Below are 23,705 nucleotides of genomic sequence, written 5' to 3'. Positions count from 1 at the left end.
GCAGGAAAATGAAACTAGGCCTCCGGCGAAGCCGGGGCCTAAATTTAAGCGGCGAGGCCGACAAGCAGGCACCATCGGCGCGGTTCTCAGGCAAAAGCTAGAGAATCCGCCGGAAAAGTTAAAACAATCACATACAGCATACTCTCCCCTTACAATAAAGAACCGGGACCCCCAACATAAACGTCTCAGGTACTTAGCTGCTGAGACGCAGGGCCATGTCCCTGGGGATGAGTGCTCCGGTCCAACAGAATCCTCAAGGGGCTGTGGATGGAGACCGGACTCCTGCCAGGCATGGAGACCGTGCTGGCTCCCACTTCAAGCCAGAGCCCAGAAGGGATGGTGAAGGAGCGCAGCATGTAAGGCTGCAGCCTTGTAAATCAACCTTAACAACACCGCCGACACAGTGGGGTGAGAAGGGACATGCAGGGAGTCCAGACATGGACCCGCTTTTCTTCAAACTCTTTCCAAAAGTCAAACAAATCAGATGAGAATGCATGTGTGGATGTATGCCTCCTGACACAAAGCAATAAACTGGCTAGGACTGGCTACCAGTGGGTGTATAAGCTCAGAGGGAGGAGCTACACTTTTAAGTGTAGTACTTTGTGTGTCCTCCGGAGGCAGAAGCTAAACACCCATGGTCTGGGTCTCCCAAAGGAACGATAAAGAAAAGCAGGTAAGATGACACCACGGGAACGGAGGACAGGTGAGAATAATGTGTGTGTGCGTGTGTGCGGTGTGTGCGGTGTGTGTGGTGTGTGTGTGTGTGTGTGTGTGTGTGTGTGTGTGTGTGTGTGTGTGTGTGTGTGCGTAACCAACAGCATAACGGGACAATATGGGAACCGGAATGAGGACATTCCGAAAGGATGGGCACATTACTAAACAAGGGGCACATTACTATGGGGCACAAGGATGGGCACATTACTAGAGGGCTCATTACTAAACGAGGGGCACATTAATATGGGTTACAAGGATGGACACATTACTACATGGCAGAAGGATGGGGCACATTACTACAAGGGGGGGGGGACAAGGATAGGGCACATTATATTTTATTGATATATATTTTTATTTTTGAACTTTACCAGTAGCTGCTGCATTTTTGGGGGGTAAAATTAGTGGCCTCGGCTTATACTCAGGTCAGCTTATACTCAAGTATATACGGTATTAGCGTACAAGGTGGAAATTAGTTCATGCTCTAAACACAAGAGAAGTCATGTGACAGTATTTTGTAATGGCCCAACACAAAAAAACGACGATTCCTTGCAAAGTGCAGTTAGATGTAACAATCTACTAAAAAACTTACAAAATGTGTAAGACTCATTTAAAAAAATAATACAGAACAAACGTCAGACTTCATCTTTGTAATAAGTTAGAAAGAAATACTATTGTCTAACCTTTGCACAGCATGAAGGGACCCGAAAAATTGATTTTCATTGGCCTCTGCCTGATTTTTAGCCAGGTCTTGTTTTCGGAGCTCTTCATTCGTGCTAACAAAATGTCTTTTTCACACTTGTGCTCCCATTTGTCTCTGTAGGCGAAATCGAGAGCCTTGAGGCCTGCAAAGGAAAAAGCGTCATGAGAACGGGGACAGAAATAATCCGAACATTACTCGTCCTACCGGGAATCAAACCACCTGGTATACGCACAAGGTCCTCCGTGGAATAAAAAAATAATACACAGTTATAGTAAGTGTCATTATGAATGATAAAAACTACACATATATAGTATTCTAAGGTTTTTTATTACAAATAATACATTTTTTATTATTAAAACTGTCATTTATTTCTTCTGTTTTTACTTTTTCTTTACAATATTTACTAGTCCTATAAGTGAACTTGTTATACCGGGCGTTATTCCTCCGGTCAGTGTTTGACTGCCATCTTATTAGACCCTGCATCCAGTGTGATCTTACAAGGAAAAGCATACGGTACACGGAGGCCATAGTTAGGTCTACGGTTACCATAGCAACCCATCGGCACCCCCACAATCACGCCGAGGGGGGTGCAGAGGCTGACATAGAAAGTGATCTCTATCTCCTGACACTATTGACAGTGGCATCTGAGGAATTAGGCTGTATGCGCACGCTGCAGTTTTTTTTTTACCACAAAGATGCAGCGTTTTAATTTTTGAGCAGCGTTTTTGGCTTGAAAAAACGTAGGAGTCCTCCACCTGTCAGGCCTCTACTGAAGTGGGCCGCGGGATTAGCGCTGACGTCACTCAGGTGATGAGCGGTGACACCGCACATCTCCTGACTGAAGTCACCGCCGATCTCGCTCTCACTTCAGCCGCGGCCTGAAATGCGGTAACAGGTGGACTCCTCAAGTCAGGTGATGTGTGGTGACAGCTGAAGTCACCGCTGATCCCACACGGCTCACTTCACTTGCGGCCTGACCTTCACAGAGAGTCATGTTCTATGGAAGCTCTCTGTGATTGTCAGATGTAGCAGAGGATGTGTCGGGGGACCTCGTGTGGATTACATTGGACCTGGAAAGGTGTTTTAGGGGTAAATAAAGTGGTGAAAGAGGGGTTTTTTTGTGTTTTATTTCAAATAAAGTTTTTTTTTTGGGTGATTGTGTTTATTTACTTTCACTTACAGCTTATTGATGAGAGGGTGTCTCATAGACACCTGTGCTATCACTAACCTAGGACTTAGCGGCAGCTATGGGCTTCTGCCATTAACTCCTTATTACCCCGATTGCCACTGCACCAAGGCAATTTGGGAAGAGCTAAGTAGAGTCCCAGGACTGTCGCATCTAATGGATGCGGCAATTCCAGGCGGCTGCAGGCTGATATTTTAGGCTGGGGGGCAACCCATAATGTAGGTCTCCCCAGCCTGAGAATACCAGCCCCCAGCTGTGAGACTTTACCTTGGCTGGTATCAAAATTGGGGGGACCGCACTTCATTTTTTTTTTTCATTTATTTCTTTAACTGCACGATATAGACCTGCCCACCGGTGGCTGTGATTGGTTGCAGCGAGACAGCTTTCACTCAGCGTGGGGGCGGGTCTGTCTGCAACCAATCACAGCGACCGGTAAGCAGGGAAGGAGTGAATATGTTATGAGCCTAATGAGCGTCTGACTCTGGAAGATGAACGAGCTGCTGCGGCAGCAGTTTGACAGCCGCCCGGTGATCGTTGAGTATGTAGCGCTTGCTCCTACCCCTTTGCACCCGACTCTGGTCCCCATAGACTTTATATGGAGAGCAGTATCTGGCCAAATACCAGCCCTCCCAAAACGCAGGGAGGGAGGGTTGATATGCTGCATCTTTTTGGTCACCAAAAAAACGCAGCTAAAAAAACTACAATGTGCAGACAGCAAAAATTAAATCTCAGACTTTGCTGGGGAAGGAGATTCATGCAGTTTTTAGAGCAAAAATGCATAAAAAAAAACGCGCCAAAAAACACAGAGTGCACACGCCTTAAAGTGCTGGAATTGGAGCTACCCAATTTTTCGGACTGGAAGACACCCTTTTCCTCCCAAAAATTTGGGAGGAAAATGAGAGGTGCGTCTTATAAGCCGAATGTAGCTTACCAGGGTGGTGGAGAATAGTCACAGGAGGCAGAGGGCAATGTTGTGGACAGTGCGTTGCGGGTGGTGAGGCAGGGGCCATCATGAAAATGTTGGTGGTGTGGGCTTCGAATAATGGCGCCCGAAGTCAGCGCATGCGTAGATGGACCTCTCAACTCAAAATCTCAGCTGTGCATGCGCCGCCTCCGGCCCATTGATCTCCAAGCAGCGGACTTAAGGAAAATGGCACCTGGAGGTGGCGTTTGCACACAAGATCTCGGCTCGTCATTGAGCCAATAGCTCAATATTCACAGGCGTGAACTCTGGGCGCCATTTCTTTGAAGCCTGCAAAGCTGACAGTTCCTGGACAGTTCCGCACCCGCAGTAAGCATCCGGAACATCTGCCGCACCGCCCTACTCCAGCACCGCCCCTGCCTCCTGTAACCTTATTTTACCACCGACCCACCAACCCCCAGATTATAAGACGGACCCCATTTTTTTTTTACCTCTAAATTTGGGGTGCGTCTATATCCTGGCCCAGAACACACTGCATAACAATGCAAACACTTGGGAGACCCAGCGCCGAAAATGCTGGTGCAGGAGGAGACTCATTCACGCCTTAGTAGAATAGTAAACTGTTGGAGCGGTTTGGAGTAACTTTTTACAGCATCTCCATGGGTAAGTGAGACCAGATTACAAAAAAGAGAATTTTGTTACTTACCGTAAATTCTTTTTCTTGTAGTTCCGTCATGGGAGACCCAGACCATGGGTGTATAGCTACTGCCTCCGGAGGACACACAAAGTACTACACTCAAAACGTGTAGCTCCTCCCTCCTAGCATATACACCCCCTGCTAGCCAGTCCTAGCCAGTTTAGTGCAAAAGCTGAAGGAGGACATCCACCCACAAGAAGAGACAGAGTAAAACCCGGAAGAACCGGAACCTCTGTCTACAACAACAACAGCCGGTGAAGACACACGGAACAAGAAACCTGCCAACAGGCAATAGGGAGGGTGCTGGGTCTCCCATGACGGAACTACAAGAAAAAGAATTTACGGTAAGTAACAAAGAAGGGAATTTTGTTTACTTACCGTAAATTCCTTTTCTTCTAGCTCCAATTGGGAGACCCAGACAATTGGGTGTATAGCTTCTGCCTCCGGAGGCCACACAAAGTATTACACTTAAAAGTGTAAAGCCCCTCCCCTTCTGCCTATACACCCCCCGTGCCTCACGGGCTCCTCAGTTTTGGTGCAAAAGCAAGAAGGAGGAAAGAAGGGAATTTTGTTACTTACCGTAAATTCCTTTTCTTCAAGCTCTTATTGGGAGACCCAGACGATTGGGTGTATAGCACTGCCTCCGGAGGCCACACAAAGCAATTACACTAAAAAGTGTAAGGCCCCTCCCCTTCTGGCTATACACCCCCAGTGGGATCACTGGCTCACCAGTTTTAGTGCAAAAGCAAGAAGGAGGAAAGCCAATAACTGGTTTAAACAAATTCACTCCGAGTAACATCGGAGAACTGAAAACCGTTCAACATGAACAACATGTGTACCCGCAAACAAACCAAAAATCCCGAAGGACAACAGGGCGGGTGCTGGGTCTCCCAATAAGAGCTAGAAGAAAAGGAATTTACGGTAAGTAACAAAATTCCCTTCTTCTTCGGCGCTCTATTGGGAGACCCAGACGATTGGGACGTCCAAAAGCTGTCCCTGGGTGGGTAAAGAAATACCTCATGTTAGAGCTGCAAGACAGCCCTCCCCTACGGGGAGGCAACTGCCGCCTGCAGGACTCTTCTACCTAGGCTGGCGTCCGCCGAAGCATATATATGCACCTGATAATGTTTGGTGAAAGTGTGCAGACTCGACCAGGTAGCTGCCTGGCACACCTGTTGAGCCGTAGCCTGGTGTCGTAATGCCCAGGATGCACCCACGGCTCTGGTAGAATGGGCCTTCAGCCCTGATGGAACCGGAAGCCCAGCCGAACGGTAGGCGTCAAGAATTGGTTCTTTGATCCATCGAGCCAGGGTGGCCTTAGAAGCCTGCGATCCTTTGCGCTTACCAGCGACAAGGACAAAGAGTGCATCCGAACGGCGCAAGGGCGCCGTGCGGGAAATGTAGATTCTGAGTGCTCTCACCAGATCTAACAAATGTAAATCCTTCTCATACCGATGAACTGCATGAGGACAAAACGAAGGCAAAGAGATATCCTGATTAAGATGAAAAGAGGATACCACCTTCGGGAGAAACTCCTGAATGGGGCGCAGCACTACCTTGTCCTGGTGGAAGACCAGGAAGGGAGCCTTGGATGATAGTGCTGCCAGCTCAGACACTCTCCGAAGAGATGTGATCGCTACCAGAAAAGCCACTTTCTGTGATAGTCTAGAAAGTGAAACCTCCCTCAGAGGCTCGAAGGGCGGCTTCTGGAGGGCAACTAGTACCCTGTTCAGATCCCATGGATCTAACGGCCGCTTGTACGGGGGTACGATATGGCAAACCCCCTGTAGGAACGTGCGCACCTTAGAAAGGCGTGCCAAACGCCTCTGAAAAAAGACGGATAGCGCCGAGACCTGACCTTTAAGGGAGCCGAGCGACAAACCTTTTTCTAACCCAGATTGCAGGAAAGAAAGAAAGGTAGGCAATGCAAATGGCCAGGGAGACACACCCTGAGCAGAGCACCAGGATAAGAATATCCTCCACGTTCTGTGGTAGATCTTAGCGGACGTGGGCTTCCTAGCCTGTCTCATGGTGGCAACGACCCCTTGGGACAATCCTGAAGACGCTAGGATCCAGGACTCAATGGCCACACAGTCAGGTTCAGGGCCGCAGAATTCCGATGGAAAAACGGCCCTTGGGACAGTAAGTCTGGTCGGTCTGGTAGTGCCCACGGTTGGCCGACCGTGAGCTGCCACAGATCCGGGTACCACGCCCTCCTCGGCCAGTCTGGGGCGACAAGTATGACGCGGCTGCAATCGGATCTGATCTTGCGTAGCACTCTGGGCAAGAGTGCCAGAGGTGGAAACACATAAGGGAGCCGGAACTGCGACCAATCTTGCACTAGGGCGTCTGCCGCCAGCGCTCTTTGATCGCGAGACCGTGCCATGAAGGTTGGGACCTTGTTGTTGTGCCGTGACGCCATTAGATCGACGTCCGGCACCCCCCAGCGGTGACAGATTTCCTGAAACACGTCTGGGTGAAGGGACCATTCCCCTGCGTCCATGCCCTGGCGACTGAGGAAGTCTGCTTCCCAGTTTTCTACGCCGGGGATGTGAACTGCGGATATGGTGGAAGCTGTGGCTTCCACCCACATCAGAATCCGCTGGACTTCCTGGAAGGCTTGCCGACTGCGTGTCCCCCCTTGGTGGTTGATGTATGCCACTGCTGTGGAGTTGTCCGACTGAATTCGGATCTGCCTTCCTTCCAGCCACTGCTGGAAGGCTAGTAGGGCAAGATACACTGCTCTGATTTCCAGAACATTGATCTGAAGGGTGGACTCCTGCTGGGTCCACATACCCTGAGCCCTGTGGTGGAGAAATACTGCTCCCCACCCTGACAGACTCGCGTCTGTCGTGACCACCGCCCAGGATGGGGGTAGGAAGGATCTTCCCTGTGATAATGAGGTGGGAAGAAGCCACCAGTGCAGAGAGTCCTTGGCCGTCTGGGAAAGGGAGACTTTCCTGTCCAGGGATGTTGACTTCCCGTCCCATTGGCGGAGAATGTCCCATTGAAGTGGGCGCAGATGAAACTGCGCAAACGGAACCGCTTCCATTGCCGCCACCATCTTCCCGAGGAAGTGCATGAGGCGTCTTAAGGAGTGCGACTGACTTTGAAGGAGAGCCTGCACCCCAGTCTGCAGTGACCTCTGCTTGTCCAGCGGAAGCTTCACTATCGCTGAGAGAGTATGAAACTCCATGCCAAGATACGTTAGTGATTGGGTCGGTGACAGATTTGACTTTGAGAAGTTGATGATCCACCCGAACGTCTGGAGAGTCTCCAGTGCAACAGTCAAGCTGAGTTGGCATGCCTCTTGAGAGGGTGCCTTGACCAGTAGATCGTCCAAGTAAGGGATCACAGAGTGTCCCTGAGAGTGCAAGACTGCTACCACTGCCGCCATGATCTTGGTGAACACCCGTGGGGCTGTCGCTAGACCAAATGGCAGAGCTACGAACTGAAGATGGTCGTCTCCTATCACGAAGCGTAGAAAGCGTTGGTGCTCTGTAGCAATCGGCACGTGGAGATAAGCATCCTTGATGTCTATTGATGCTAGGAAATCTCCTTGAGACATTGAGGCAATGACTGAGCGGAGGGATTCCATCCGGAACCGCCTGGCGTTCACATGCTTGTTGAGCAGTTTTAGGTCCAGAACAGGACGGAATGAGCCGTCCTTTTTTGGCACCACAAAGAGATTGGAGTAAAAACCTAGACCTCGTTCCTGAATAGGAACAGGGACCACCACTCCTTCTGCTCTTAGAGAATTCACCGCCTGCAGAAGGGCATCTGCTCGGTCGGGATGTGGGGAAGTTCTGAAGAACCGAGGCGGAGGACGAGAACTGAACTCTATCCTGTACCCGTGAGACAAAATGTCTGTTACCCACCGGTCTTTGACCTGTGGCAGCCAAATGTCGCAAAAGCGGGAGAGCCTGCCACCGACCGAGGATGCGGAGGGAGGCGGCCGAAAGTCATGAGGCAGCCGCCTTGGAAGCGGTACCTCCGGTTGCTTTCTTGGGGCGTGAGTGAGCCCGCCATGAATCAGAGCTCCTTTGCTCTTTCTGAGTCCCTTTGGACGAGGAGAATTGGGGCTTGCCCGAGCCTCGAAAGGACCGAAACTTTGACTGCCACTTCCTCTGTGGAGGTTTGCTTGATCTGGGCTGGGGTAAGGAGAAGTCCTTACCTTTGGACTGTTTGATGATTTCCGCCAATTGCTCACCAAACAGTCTGTCTCCAGATAATGGCAAGCTGGTTAAACATTTTTTAGAAGCAGAATCTGCTTTCCATTCCTTTAACCACAAGGCTCTGCGCAAAACTACAGAGTTGGCAGAAGCCATTGAGGTACGGCTCGTAGAGTCCAGTACCGCATTGATAGCGTAGGTCGCAAACGCAGACATTTGCGTAGTTAGGGACGCCACTTGCGGCACTGCTGGACGTATGAGAGAGTCCACCTGTGCCAGACCAGCTGAAATAGCTTGGAGCGCCCACACGGCCGCGAATGCTGGAGCAAACGACGCGCCGATAGCTTCATAGACAGATTTCAACCAAAGGTCCATCTGTCTGTCATTGGCATCTTTAAGTGAAGCCCCATCCTCCACTGCAACTATGGATCTAGCTGCAAGCCTGGATATTGGAGGGTCCACTTTTGGACACTGGGTCCAGCGTTTGACCACGTCAGGGGGAAAAGGATACCGTGTATCCTTAAGGCGTTTAGAAAAACGCTTGTCCGGATAAGTATTATGTTTCTGGATGGATTCTCTGAAGTCAGAGTGGTCCAGAAAAGTACTCAATTTACGCTTGGGATACAGGAAATGGAATTTCTCCTGCTGTGCAGCTGCCTCCTCTGCAGAAGGGGCTGTGGGAGAAATATCCAACCGCCTATTGATGGCCGCTATAAGGTCATTTACCATGGCGTCACCATCTGGCGTATCCAAATTGAGTGCGGCGTCAGGACAAGACTCCTGATCACCCACCTCTGAACCCTCATATAGGGACCCTTCTCGCTGAGACCCTGATCCACGTGATGACGTGGAGGGTCTCTCCCAGCGAGCTCGCTTAGGCGGGCTGGGACTGTCATCGGAGTCAGAGCCCTCAGCCTGTGATGCCTGGGACCCCCTTGAAGTACGGATTAGTTCCAACTGAGGGGGACCGGGGAACATAGACACAGCAGTGTCTATGGACTGAGCAACTGGCCTGGACTGCAAGGTTTCCAGGATTTTTGTCATAGTCACAGACATTTTATCAGCAAAGACTGCAAATTCTGTCCCCGTCACCGGGGCAGGGTTCACAGGCGTCTCTGCCTGGGCTACCACCACAGTAGGCTCTGGCTGACGAAGTGCCACTGGGACTGAACATTGCACACAATGAGAGTCGTTGGAGCCTGCTGGTAGATTAGCCCCACATGCTGTACAAGTAGTGTATACAGCCCGTGCCTTGGCACCCTTGCGTTTTGCGGATGACATGCTGTTGTCTCCTCAAGCAATATAGGGTGAACAGCCAAGAAGCGACCTTACAGTGCAGTATTAAATATATCTAGACACAGCAGTGTCTATGTACAGTGACAAATATAACACTGTGGCACTAGAGGGGCTGCACGTATGTGCTGCTTACCGCCCGCTGAGTGCGGGTGTGTGGTCGCCAGAACCCCCTAGCCTGGGTCCCCCAGAGCCTGCGTGTGTTCTCCAGCCAGACTGCATGTGTATAATGGCTGCCGGCGTCCTGGGGAGCTGCAAGCCTGGGGGCGGGCCTAGGGCGTGCACAGAGAAAAAGCGCGAAGCCTGTGTCTACTGTGCTCAGTGAGAGGGCTGGAGCATGTAAATCGTGCCCCAGCCCTCGGCGCTGCTGATTGAATAACGTCTCTCCCCTACCCTGATTGACAGGGTGGGGGCGTTAACGAAGCGGAGCTAGGCCGCAGAAAGCCGGGGACTAAAGTTAGAAACGCCGCCGCCGTAAAAGCGCGGTCGGCGCGACCCCGGCGCACTACAAGTCGCAGCTGCGCCGCCGCTCCAGGGGCGGTCGGCGCGGCGATCCACACACATAAAGTCCCCCAGTAATCTGCGGGGACTATAAGCCCAGCGCACAGCGCTACAGTCCCCGGCGCACTAGCACACCCAGCAAGCCTGGGGTGCGCGTGGCCTGCCATACGGGGACACAGAGTACCTGAAAGTTGCAGGGCCTTGTCCCTGAACGGCACTCCCGCTCCACATCCAGCAGGTTCTATGGGTCTGTGGATGGAGCCCGGCCTCAGGGCTTGGTGGCCGGTAAGATCCCACTTCCTCAGAGCCCCTCAGGGGGATGGGGAAGGAAAACAGCATGTGGGCTCCAGCCTCCGTACCCGCAATGGGTACCTCAACCTTACAAACCACAAGTGGGGTAAGAAGGGAGCATGCTGGGGGCCCCATATGGGCCCTCTTTTCTTCCATCCGATATAGTCAGCAGCTACTGCTGACTAAACAGTGGAGCTATGCGTGGATGTCTGACCTCCTTCGCACAAAGCAGAAAACTGGTGAGCCAGTGATCCCACTGGGGGTGTATAGCCAGAAGGGGAGGGGCCTTACACTTTTTAGTGTAATTGCTTTGTGTGGCCTCCGGAGGCAGTGCTATACACCCAATCGTCTGGGTCTCCCAATAGAGCGCCGAAGAAAGTTATAAATTGGTTTAAAGTAAATTCGATCCTAAGAAATTTCGGAGAACTGAAACCATTCAACATGAACAACATGTGTACACAAAGAACAACAGCCCGAAGGGAACAGGGGCGGGTGCTGGGTCTCCCAATTGGAGCTAGAAGAAAAGGAATTTACGGTAAGTAAACAAAATTCCCTTCTTTGTCGCTCCATTGGGAGACCCAGACAATTGGGACGTCCAAAAGCAGTCCCTGGGTGGGTAAAGTAAAACCTCATAATAGAGCCGTAAAAACGGCCCCTTCCTACAGGTGGGCAACCGCCGCCTGAAGGACTCGCCTACCTAGGCTGGCATCTGCCGAAGCATAGGTATGCACCTGATAGTGTTTCGTGAAAGTGTGCAGGCTCGACCAGGTAGCTGCCTGACACACCTGCTGAGCCGTAGCCTGGTGCCGCAAAGCCCAGGACGCACCCACTGCTCTGGTAGAATGGGCCCTCAGCCCTGAGGGAACCGGAAGCCCAGAAGATCGGTAAGCTTCGAGAATTGGTTCCTTGATCCACCGAGCCAGGGTTGATTTGGAAGCCTGTGACCCTTTACGCTGGCCAGCGACAAGGACAAAGAGTGCATCCGAGCGGCGCAGGGGCGCCGTACGAGAAATGTAGAGTCTGAGTGCTCTCACCAGATCTAACAAGTGCAAATCCTTTTCACATTGGTGAACTGGATGAGGACAAAAAGAGGGTAAGGAGATATCCTGATTGAGATGAAAGGGGGATACCACCTTAGGGAGAAATTCCGGAACCGGACGCAGAACCACCTTGTCCTGGTGAAACACCAGGAAAGGGGCTTTGCATGACAGCGCTGCTAGCTCAGACACTCTCCGCAGTGATGTGACTGCTACTAGGAAGGCCACTTTCTGCGAAAGGCGTGAGAGAGAAATGTCCCTCATTGGCTCGAAAGGTGGTTTCTGAAGAGCCATCAGCACCCTGTTCAGATCCCAGGGTTCTAACGGCCGCTTGTAAGGAGGGACTATGTGACAAACCCCCTGCAGGAACGTGCGTACCTGTGGAAGTCTGGCTAGGCGCTTCTGAAAGAACACAGAGAGCGCTGAGACTTGTCCCTTAAGGGAGCCGAGCGACAAACCTTTTTCCAATCCGGATTGAAGGAAGGAAAGAAAAGTGGGCAAGGCAAATGGCCAGGGAGAAAAACCCTGATCAGAGCACCAAGATAAGAATATCCTCCACGTCCTGTGGTAGATCTTGGCGGACGTTGGTTTCCTAGCCTGTCTCATAGTGGCAATGACCTCTTGAGATAACCCTGAAGACGCTAGGATCCAGGACTCAATGGCCACACAGTCAGGTTGAGGGCCGCAGAATTCAGATGGAAAAACGGTCCTTGAGACAGCAAGTCTGGTCGGTCTGGTAGTGCCCACGGTTCGCCCACCGTGAGATGCCACAGATCCGGGTACCACGACCTCCTCGGCCAGTCTGGAGCGACGAGGATGGCGCGGCGGCAGTCGGACCTGATCTTGCGTAACACTCTGGGCAACAGTGCCAGAGGAGGAAACACATAAGGGAGTTGAAACTGCGACCAATCCTGAACTAAGGCGTCTGCCGCCAGAGCTCTGTGATCTTGAGACCGTGCCATGAATGTCGGGACCTTGTTGTTGTGCCGGGACGCCATTAGGTCGACGTCCGGCATCCCCCAGCGGCAACAGATCTCCTGAAACACGTCCGGGTGAAGGGACCATTCCCCTGCGTCCATGCCCTGGCGACTGAGATAATCTGCTTCCCAGTTTTCTACGCCCGGGATGTGAACTGCGGATATGGTGGAGGCTGTGGCTTCCACCCATAGCAGAATCCGCCGGACTTCCTGGAAGGCTTGCCGACTGCGTGTTCCGCCTTGATGGTTGATGTATGCCACCGCTGTGGAGTTGTCCGACTGAATTCGGATCTGCTTGCCTTCCAGCCACGGCTGGAACGCCTTTAGGGCAAGATACACTGCCCTTATCTCCAGAACATTGATCTGAAGGGAGGACTCTGGCTGAGTCCAAGTACCCTGAGCTCTGTGGTGGAGAAAGACCGCTCCCCACCCTGACAGGCTCGCGTCCGTCGTGACCACAGCCCAGGATGGGGGCAGGAAGGATTTCCCCTTCGACAGAGAAGTGGGAAGAAGCCACCACTGAAGGGAAGCCTTGGCTGCCCGAGAAAGGGAGACGTTCCTGTCGAGGGACGTCGACTTCCTGTCCCATTTGCGGAGAATGTCCCATTGAAGTGGACGCAGATGAAACTGCGCAAAAGGAACTGCCTCCATTGCTGCTACCATCTTCCCTAGGAAGTGCATGAGGCGCCTCAAGGGGTGTGACTGGCCTTGAAGGAGAGATTGCACCCCTGTCCGTAGTGAACGCTGTTTGTCCAGCGGAAGCTTCACTATCGCTGAGAGAGTATGAAACTCCATGCCAAGATATGTCAGTGATTGGGCCTATGTCAGATTTGACTTTGGAAAATTGATGATCCACCCGAAACTCTGGAGAGTCTCCAGAGCAATGTTCAGGCTGTGTTGGCATGCCACTTGAGAGGGTGCCTTGACAAGCAGATCGTCTAAGTAAGGGATCACAGAGTGTCCCTGAGAGTGCAGAACTGCTACTACTGTTGCCATGACCTTGGTGAAGACCCGTGGGGCTGTCGCCAGGCCGAAAGGCAGTGCTACGAACTGAAGGTGTTCGTCCCCTATGGCGAAACGCAGGAAGCGCTGATGCTCTGGAGCAATCGGTACGTGGAGATAAGCATCTTTGATGTCGATTGATGCTAGGAAATCTCCTTGGGACATTGAGGCGATGACGGAGCGGAGCGATTCCATCCGGAACCGCCTGGTTTTTACGTGTTTGTTGAGCAGTTTTAGGTCCAGAACAGGACGGAAGGATCCGTCCTTTTTTGGCACCACAAACCAGTTGGAGTAAAAACCGTGACCCTGTTGCTGAAAAGGAACAGGGATCACCACTCCTTCTGCCTTCAGAGTGCACACCGCCTGAAGAAGAGCATCGGCTCGCTCGGGGGGCTGAGATGTTCTGAAGAATCGAGTCGGAGGACGAGAGCTGAACTCTATCCTGTAACCGTGAGACAGAATGTCTCACACCCAACGGTCTTTTACCTGTGGCAGCCAGGCGCCGCAAAAGCGGGAAAGCCTGCCACCGACCGAGGATGCGGTGTGAGGAGGCCGAAAGTCATGAGGAGGCCGCTTTGGGAGCGGTTCCTCCGGCGGTCTTTTTTGGACGTGACTTAGACCGCCATGAATCGGAGTTCCTCTGATCCTTCTGAGGCCTTTTGGACGAGGAGAATTGAGACCTGCCCGCGGACCGAAAGGACCGAAACCTCGATTGTACCTTCCGTGGTTGAGGTCTGTTTGGTTTGGACTGGGGTAAGGATGAGTCCTTTCCCTTGGATTGTTTAATGATTTCATCCAATCGCTCACCGAACAGGCGGTCGCCAGAAAATGGCAAACCGGTTAAGAACTTTTTGGAAGCAGAGTCTGCCTTCCATTCACGTAGCCACATGGCCCTGCGGACTGCCACCGAATTGGCGGATGCTACCGCCGTACGGCTCGCAGAGTCCAGGACAGCATTAATGGCGTAGGACGCAAACGCCGACGCCTGAGAGGTTAAGGACACCACTTGCGGAGCAGACGTACGTGTGACTGCATTAATCTGCGCATGACAAGCTGAGATAGCTTGGAGTGCCCATACGGCTGCGAATGCTGGAGCAAAAGACGCGCCGATAGCTTCATAGATGGATTTCAACCAGAGCTCCATCTGTCTGTCAGTGGCATCTTTGAGTGAAGCCCCATCTTCCACTGCAACTATGGATCTAGCTGCCAGTCTGGAGACTGGAGGATCCACCTTGGGACACTGAGCCCAGCCCTTGACCACGTCAGGGGGGAAGGGATAACGTGTATCCTTAAGGCGCTTGGAAAAACGCTTATCTGGACAAGCTCGGTGTTTCTGGACTGTATCCCTGAAGTCGGAGTGATCCAGAAACGTACTCATTGTACGCTTGGGAAACCTAAAACGGAATTTCTCCTGCTGAGAAGCTGACTCCTCAATTGGAGGAGCTGGGGGAGAAATATCCAACACCTGATTGATGGTCGCTATAAGGTCATTCACTATGGCGTCACCTTCAGGTGTATCTAGGTTGAGAGCGGCGTCAGGATCAGAATCCTGATCTGCTACCTCCGCTTCATCATCCAGAGAGTCCTCCTGCTGAGACCCTGAACAGTGTGATGAAGTCGAGGGAATTTCCCAGCGAGCCCGCTTAGGCGACCTGGGACTGCGGTCCGTGTCAGAGACCTCACCCTGGGACCTATGGGTCACCCCAGGAACACTTTGCTGCTCCAACTGAGGGGGGCCTGGGGTCAATGATTCAACATTGCCCGGGGCCTGAGTCACCGGTCTGGACTGTAAGGCTTCTAGTATCCTAGCAGACCATTTATCCATACTCTCAGACAGTTTGTCAGCAAATACTGCAAACTCCGTCCCTGTCACCTGGACAGTGGTAGCAGGTGGTTCCACCTGGGCCACCAGTAACAGAGGCTCCGGCTGAGTAAGTGCCACAGGGGCCGAGCATTGCACACAATGAGGATCTGTGGAACCTGCCGGTAGTATAGCCGCACATGAGGTACAGGTTGCAAAGTAAGCCTGTGCTTTGGCACCCTTGCTTTTTGCGGACGACATGCTGTTGTCTCCTCTGAGTACAATCCGGGAGGGTATATAGCCAAAAACCAACAGTGCGACCGTACAGAGTAAATGTATAGCATATAAGCATATATATATATGTACACTTCGGCACTCAGTGGGGCCAGCACCACAGGTGCTGCTTACCGACCGCACAAAGCGGTTGTGTGATCACCAGATTCCCTGCCTGGGCCTCCCAGAGCCGTGTTGTCTCTCCTCTCCAGCGTCAGAAGTGCTGACAGGAATGGCTGCCGGCGTTCTGTGGGGAGGAGGGGGCCGTGGGCGTGCCCTAGAAAGTCCGGGAATCTGATGCCCCACTGTGCTGAGTGAGGGGGGAGGAGGATACAAAGTATGCTCCAGCCCTCAGCGCTGACGTCCTGTGCAGCGTCCCGCCCTTCCCCTGACTGGCAGGCCTGGGGGCGGGAATATGCGATACTAGGCCGCAAAAGCCGGGGACTAAAGTTATAAGCGCGGCCGGCAAATAAGCGCGGTCGGCGCGGTAGTCCCCGGCGCACTAACACACCCAGCAGTGCTGCAGTGTGTATGGCACAAGCGCTCCATGCGCGGTCCCCCAAGGGGACACAGAGTACCTCACAGTAGCAGGGCCTTGTCCCTGACGATACCCGGCTCCTGTCCAGCAGATTCCCCAGGGGCTGCGTAGGGAGCACGGTCCCAGTGCCTGGAGACCGATTAGGATCCCACTTCACCCAGAGCCCATTAAGGGATGGGGAAGGAAAACAGCATGTGGCTCCTGCCTATGTACCCGCAATGGGTACCTCAACCTTAACAGCACCGCCGACCAGAGTGGGGTGAGAAGGGAGCATGCTGGGGGCCCTGTTATGGGCCCTCTTTTCTTCCATCCGACATAGTCAGCAGCTGCTGCTGACTAAGATGTGGAGCTATGCGTGGATGTCAGCCTCCTTCGCACAAAGCATAAAAACTGAGGAGCCCGTGAGGCACGGGGGGTGTATAGGCAGAAGGGGAGGGGCTTTACACTTTTAAGTGTAATACTTTGTGTGGCCTCCGGAGGCAGAAGCTATACACCCAATTGTCTGGGTCTCCCAATGGAGCGACAAAGAAATTCTCTTTTTCTTTAACGTTCCTATGGGAGACCCAGACCATGGGACGTTCTAAAGCAGTCCATGGGTGGGAATAAACAGACAACTGAGAAGCAGGCGAAACCTAACTTCACAAATGGGCGACAGACGCCTGAAAGATGCGTCTGCCCAAGCCCGCGTCTGCCAAAGCATGAGCATGCCTTGGGTAGTGCTTCGAAAAAGTATGCAGACTAATCCGAGCTGCAGTCTGACAGACCTACTGAGCCGTAGCCTGGTGCCTGAAAGCCCAAAAGGCACCGACAGGTATGATCAAGTGTGCCCTGATCCCCGGCGGGGAAGGCACTTGAGTACACTTGTAGGCATCGGAAATGGCCGACCTAAGCCAACGAACCAGGGTCGGCTTAGATGCCGAGAGACCGCTACGCTGACTAGCGGTCAGCACCAGAGAGAGGTGCACCGCCTAATAACGGCGGTGCGAGACACATAGATCCGGAGCGCCCGCACCAGATCCAGGATATGCAACGCTTCCTCAAAGCGATGAACAGGAGCCGGACAAAAGGAAGGCAGGAAAATTGCCCCGGATAAGGTGGAAGCAGTAACCACCTTAGGGAAAAAGTCCGGAGTCGGACGGAGACCACCTTGTCTTGATGCAAAAGACCAAAAAAGGGGGTGACTCCGAAGAGAGTGCAGCCAAAACTCTCTGGCGGGAAATTATGGCCACTAGAAAGACTACCTTCTGTGAAAGATGAAACAAAGAAACCTCCCTAAGAGGCGCAAAGGGGGGTTTCCGGGAACCGTGAGGACCGGATTAAGGTCCCAGGGCTCCATAGGCCGCCGGAAAGCGGAATTATGTGAGATGCGCCCTTGAAGGAGCGCACCGGAGCCAGCCGGACGATACGCCGCTGGCACACACTGACAGAGCCGAGACCTGTCCCTTAATGAGGGATAGTCCTAGCTGTACACCGGACTGTGGAAGGGACAGGAGGGTCGGCAAGGCCAAAAAGGTCAAAGGACACTTTGGAGCTCGAGTCATAGTGGAGATGACTTCAGGAAGGATACCAGAAGTCGTCAAGATCCAGGACTCAAGAGCTACGCCGTCAATCTGAGAGTCCAGAATTCTGGCGGAAAAAACGGACCTTTTGAGAAAAGGTCTGGACGGTCCGGAAGATGCCATGGCAACCCAACGGACAGAAGGAGCAGGTCAGGGTACCAAGCCTGCCTGGGTCAGTCTGGAGTATGAGAATGACCCGACGGCCCTCTTTACTGATCTTGCGCAGGACTCTGGACAAGAGCTAGAGGGTGAAATACGTAAAAGAGACGAAACTGGGACCATATATGAACCAGTGCGTCTGCCGCAAAACCTGAGGATCGTGGACCACGGTTGGACAGCTGAAATAGTCTGCCTCGCAGTTTTCACATCTAGGATGTGGGCTGCGGATACGGTGGACTAGGAGTCCCTCGTCCACTGAAGAATGCGTTGAGCCGCCAACATTGCCAGGCGGCTGAGTGTCCCGCCCTGGAAGTTGATGTAGGAAAACGCTGTCACGTTGTCCGACTGGACTTGAATGTGCCTAGCCGCCAACAGATGGTGAAAGGCTTAGAGAGCTAGAAATACAGCTCTGATTTCCAGCACATTGATCCAGAGGGCTGATTCGGACAGAGTCCAAGCGCCCTGCGCTCCACGTTGGAGATATACTGCTCCCAAGGCGGATAGACTAGCATCCTGGTGAGGATCACCCGGGACGGGGCCAGGAAGGAGCGTCCCTGAGACAGAGTGGCCGAAGCCACCACTGAAACGAGCCCCTGGTCAGTGGCGAAGCCACCACCCCGTGGAAGGAGGAAGTTCGCTTGTACAGCGGAAAACATCCAGTCTCAGAGGACGCAGGAGAAACTGGGCAAGGAATCGCTTCCATTGACGCCACCATCTGACCAGCACCTGTATTCGGTGTCTGATAGAACGACGTCGACCGCCAGCGGAGGGACTACTGTTCGACTAAGAGCAGCTTCACAAGTGCCGACAGAGTCTCGAATTGCGTCCCTGGGAACCTCTGGTTCGAAGTCAGAGTGGACTTGGACAGAATGACAAGCCACCCGAATTGGTTAGAGTGGCGAGAGTGAGCGAAGCACTCTGCTAAGAGTCTGCACTGGATGAAGCCCCGACAAGAAGACCGTCCAGGGCAAAAGATCACTGCCAATCCCTAGAGGTGCAGGACCCTAATCACAGCTGCCCCAATGAGAATACTCGAGGGGCCGCGGCTAACCCCAAGGGAAGAGCCACGAATTGGACCACTCCGATTGCAAAACGTAGCCAACGCTGGTGTGAAACTGCGATTGACATCTGCAGATAGGCATCTCTGATGCCGATGGCTGCTAGGGAATCTCCTTGGGTTCTTGATTGATCTGGTGAAAAAACACACGGAACAAGACCGAGACTCCATGTGAAAACGCCACACCTGACCATGCTTGAAAAGCTAAAGATCCAGGTCGGAAGGCACCGCCCTCTTCGGGGACTAGGAATAGATTTAAGCAAAAATCTCAGAACCATTCCCAGTCGGGAACTGGTATAATTACTCCATTGGCCTGTAAGAAATGCCACGGCCTGTGAGAAGGCGGCGGCCTTGGAGCCGGGGGGAGTTGACAGAAAAAATCTGTTTGGCGGGTGGATAGAATTCCATCCTGTAGCCATGGGAGATATAATCCCGCCCCCACTGAACGGAGACGTGTTAAAACCATACGTCGCCAAGTGGAGAGAGCCTGCCACCGACCAAGGAGGTTGTTGGCGTGGCTAGATAGCTCGGAGGAAGCTGACTCAGTGGCATCTCCTGCGGTCTTCTGAAGACGCAGCTTCGAGCGCCATTTGGGTCTATGAACCTTGGCCGAGCTAGAGGACGAGGCCGAGGGCTTAGAGAACGATCAGATGGAGGAACGGAAACAACCGAAACCTCAACTGATTCCTGCCCTGGACAGGTTCCCTGGTTTAGGTTTGTGGCAAGGAAGAACTCTCCCCGCCAAGAGCTTCCTTAATTTCATCCAGTTGGTTCCGAAGAGACTGGTCCCACAAAAGGGAGCCCAGCAAGGAACTTCTATAGAGGCATCTGCCTTCCATTTCTGAAGCCACAGGAGCCTGCGGATAGCGAGGAAAGTAGCCAAGGCCACCGCCGTGCGGTGTCCAGCATGGCAGACATGGCATAGGATGAAAAGACTGAAGTCTGGAAGTTCAGGCAACCGTTTCGGGCATAGAGTCCCTGTGAGGGAATGCATCTCCTCTAGAGAAGCAGAGAAGGCTACAAAAAAAAACGCACTGCTGTAAAGCTGAGGAGAACGAAGCTCCTGCCGCCCCCATACAGATTTGGCCAGAAGGACAACCGGGCGGACCGCAAAACCTTAAGTGAGGAGCCATCAGCCACTGACATAACGGTCCGGGCTGAGCCACCTGAGGTGAATGAGCCCACTTCTTGACCACCATTGGTGGACAGGGAAAAAACAGTCCTCAGAATCACGCTTCATGGGAAGCGACTGTCAGAGCGGACCCTGGACTTGGTCACAGTGGCCTGAAAACTGGAGTGGTTAAGGAACACACATTGTGTTCTCCTAGGCAAGGTAACTCCGGCGGATTGAGGTCCAGTACAAAATTAATGTACCGTGGGATCCTTATAGAGGTGCCGTCAGCCACTGATACAACTATCCGGGCTGAAAGTCTAGACACCGGAGGGACCACCCTTGGCGAATGAGCTCACTCCTTGACCACCTCTGATGGGAGGGGGAAACAGGCAGCAGAACCCCGCTTTGGGGTCTGACAGGACAGGCTGTGGGCTTGGACACAGTGGGCTGAAAACTGGAGTGGTTAAGGAACACACTCCTGTCCTGTTAAAAGGTATACTGATGCCTTTCTGCCAGCGGGGAATACTCCCCTGATACAGGCGGATGGAGGTCCAGTACAAGTATAATGGACGCAATCCAATCATTAGCATCTGCGTCACCTACGGACGGATCAATGGTACATAAAGTAGCGTCCGAGCCCCTGGTAGAGACATCCTCCTCGTCCAGTGAGTCAGCTCGTAATCAGAGCTGCGGGACGGGGAGGACAGGGGACCCTGCGTCTCCCTGTCAGGAGGACGGGGTCTGAGACCAGAAGGAGAGTCCTCTGTGAGCTTTGCTGAGCGAGCTGTAGCAGAAAACGCCTTGAGAAGAGGGCTGCATGCTCAGCAGATGCCGGGACAGCCGACCCCTGGAGGATTCCAGCCAAACCAGGGGTCAGCCACCGAAGCCGGAGCAGCTGGAGGGACCACTAATGAGCCTCCAAGCTGAGGGGCCACAGTGGTTATGAGCTCGGTACAGCCGTACGAGACTACCTGCAGTGGATAATAAAAACAGCCTGCAGCCTCGCTCTGTGAGACATGCTGCAGAGGTGGGGGCTCTGTCTAGAATGGCCCCCAGCATATATAAACAGATAAAATAAGCAGCTGCACAAACCGGAGGTTGTGGCTGCCAGATCGTTTAAACAGACATGTCTGTGCCCTCTAGTCCCTCAGCCCAGGCCCCCACTTGTCACAATGTGGAATCTCTGTGCCTATGCAGGCACAGAGAACGCTGAGAAAATGGCGACCGGAGCGAGGAGAGGGGGCGGGGCCTACTCAGAGCGGCAAATGAGGTAGCCAGGGGAGGGAATCCTTCCTCAGTGAGGAGTGTCCCTTCCCTGTGCTGTGCAGCCGCTGGGCGGAGCCACACTGTCCCTCTGCCTGACTGACATGCAGAGACAGTGGAAACCGAAACTAGGCCTCAGGCGAAGCCGGGGCCTAGAGTAAAACATGCGGCCGGCGTGCAGGCACCATCGGCGCGGTTCTCCAGTGAAAAACTGGAGAACCGGCCGGAAACATTAACACAAAACATAAAAAAAACACACTCCCCCAATAAATAAATATAAAGGACCCCTGGAAAGACCACTTTCTGTGGTAATAACGTCTCATATACTTAGCTTGTGAGACGCAGGTTGCCAGGTCCCTGGGGGGTGATAGCTCCGTCCAGCAGGATCCTGAAAAAGGGCTGCAGATGGAGACCGGTCTCCTGCAAAGCAGTGAGAACCGTGTTGGCTCCCACTTCAAGCCAGAGCCCCAGCATGGGATGGTGAAGGAGCGCGGCATGAGAAGGCTCCAGCCTTGGAAAATCAACCTTAACAGCACCGCCGACACAGTGGGGTGAGAAGGGACATGCCGGGAGTCCAGCTGGACCCGCTTTTATTCCAAATCTTTGATCCAGAAGGAAAAATCAAAAATCAAAATCAGAGAATGCATGTGTGTGACCTCCTGAAACACAAAGCATTGAACTGGCTAGGACTGGCTAGCAGGGGGTGTATATGCTAGGAGGGAGGAGCTACACGTTTTGAGTGTAGTACTTTGTGTGTCCTCCGGAGGCAGTAGCTATACACCCATGGTCTGGGTCTCCCATAGGAACGTTAAAGAAATCTACAATACACAATGCACTGAATAAAAAGCACAAACATGGAGTTCTACAAGCCACGTGACAGCTTACCTATCCGCACATAACACAATTTGCAGCCTTGTTTGAAGTCATAAGTTTGCGCTAGGGGGTTTGGCAATAAGGGTGAAACCGCAGCAATCTTGTTCAGTCCGGGATCCGGCTTATGTGCAAACAAGTGGTTTACAGAGTTCACAATGGGCTGGAATAGAAGGACATCATTGACAATCAGCAGCACAAAAATCAGGGAATGGAACAACAAAAATAGCTGCCGAGAAGGAATTTTACATTCCAGCTATATACCAGCAACTTGGCACAAGAACAGAGTCTACATACATTATATATACAATATATATATATATATATATATATATATATATATATATATATATATATATATATATATATATATATATATATATATATATATATATATATGTGTGTGTGTGTGTGTGTGTGTGTGTGTGTGTGTGTGTATGTGTGTGTGTATGTGTGTGTGTATGTGTGTGTGTATGTGTGTGTATGTGTGTGTATGTGTGTGTATGTATAAATATATATATATATATATATATATATATACATATATATATACATACATATGTATATCTATATATATAATTGCCTTATTCTGTCTGTCTGTCTGTCTGTCTGTCTGTCTGTCTGTCATGCTCCGAAATTGTGTCCTTACGGTGACACAAAGCTGATTGGCCGCTGGGCTCGCCATGGCCCCGCCCCCCCACACGGATTGGCCTCTCGCCCCGGCTCTCTGCAGGCCCCGCCCCCCTCACGCAATGCACGCTCGCTGTGGCCCAACTGACACGGGGCTCCGATTCCCAGGTGAGTACACACACATCAGATCACACTCACCTCACACATCACATCCACACACTCACAACATGCTGGGATATCGCTTGCTTCTACACCGGCTCCGTCAGGATCCCGGCAGCGCCAGACATAACCTTGCGATGCTGGGATCTTAACGGAGGCCGTGAACGCTGGTAACCATTATACACATCGGGTAACTAAGGTCCCTTAGTTACCCGATGTGTATCATAGTTACCAGTGTACACCGGCTCACACTCACTCTCACACACACCTCACACACACATCACACACACATCACACACACATCACATCGCATCCACACATCAAGGTCCTGCAGCTGCGGAAAATACAGACACATAACAGCACACACACATAACAGCACACACACACACACACACACACACACATAACAGCACACACACACACACACACACAAATCAGATCACACTCACTCACACACACACATCACATCGCATCCAAATACTCACAACATCCTGGGATATCGCTTGCTTCTCGGCGGCGATATTGTGCTGTGAGCTTCCAGGACCTGACGGAGGATCACATGGCCAGAAGCATGTGATATCCCCGGATGTTGTGAGTATCAGCGCGTATGTGCAATATCGTCAGTGTCTGTGTGTGTGAGTGTATGCGATCGGGTGTGTGTGAGTGGATGCGATCGGTTGTGTGGGTGAGTGGATGCGATCGGTTGTGTGGGTGAGTGGATGCGATCAGTTGTGTGGGTGAGTGGATGCGATCGGTTGTGTGGGTGAGTGTCGGCAGAGGAGCACGGCGT

General features: G+C 52.3%; 1 protein-coding gene across 1 annotated transcript in view; it reads right to left on the bottom strand.

Annotated features, from left to right (window-relative positions):
* Positions 1-23,705, bottom strand: part of LOC142250027 (uncharacterized) — a 257,435-nt gene that overhangs the window by 114,221 nt on the left and 119,509 nt on the right. Inside the window, exons 12-13 of the mRNA XM_075322090.1 lie at positions 22,142-22,289; positions 1,395-1,556 (exon numbers count right to left, since the gene is read on the bottom strand). Coding sequence (XP_075178205.1) covers positions 1,395-1,556; positions 22,142-22,289 — 310 coding nt within the window. The remainder of the gene's footprint in view (positions 1-1,394; positions 1,557-22,141; positions 22,290-23,705) is intronic.

This window comes from Anomaloglossus baeobatrachus, chromosome 8 (genome assembly GCF_048569485.1).
Source record: "Anomaloglossus baeobatrachus isolate aAnoBae1 chromosome 8, aAnoBae1.hap1, whole genome shotgun sequence".
Taxonomy (NCBI): domain Eukaryota; kingdom Metazoa; phylum Chordata; class Amphibia; order Anura; family Aromobatidae; genus Anomaloglossus; species Anomaloglossus baeobatrachus.
Note: the sequence above shows the minus strand (reverse complement) of the source record. Positions and strands in the feature narration are given on the sequence as shown.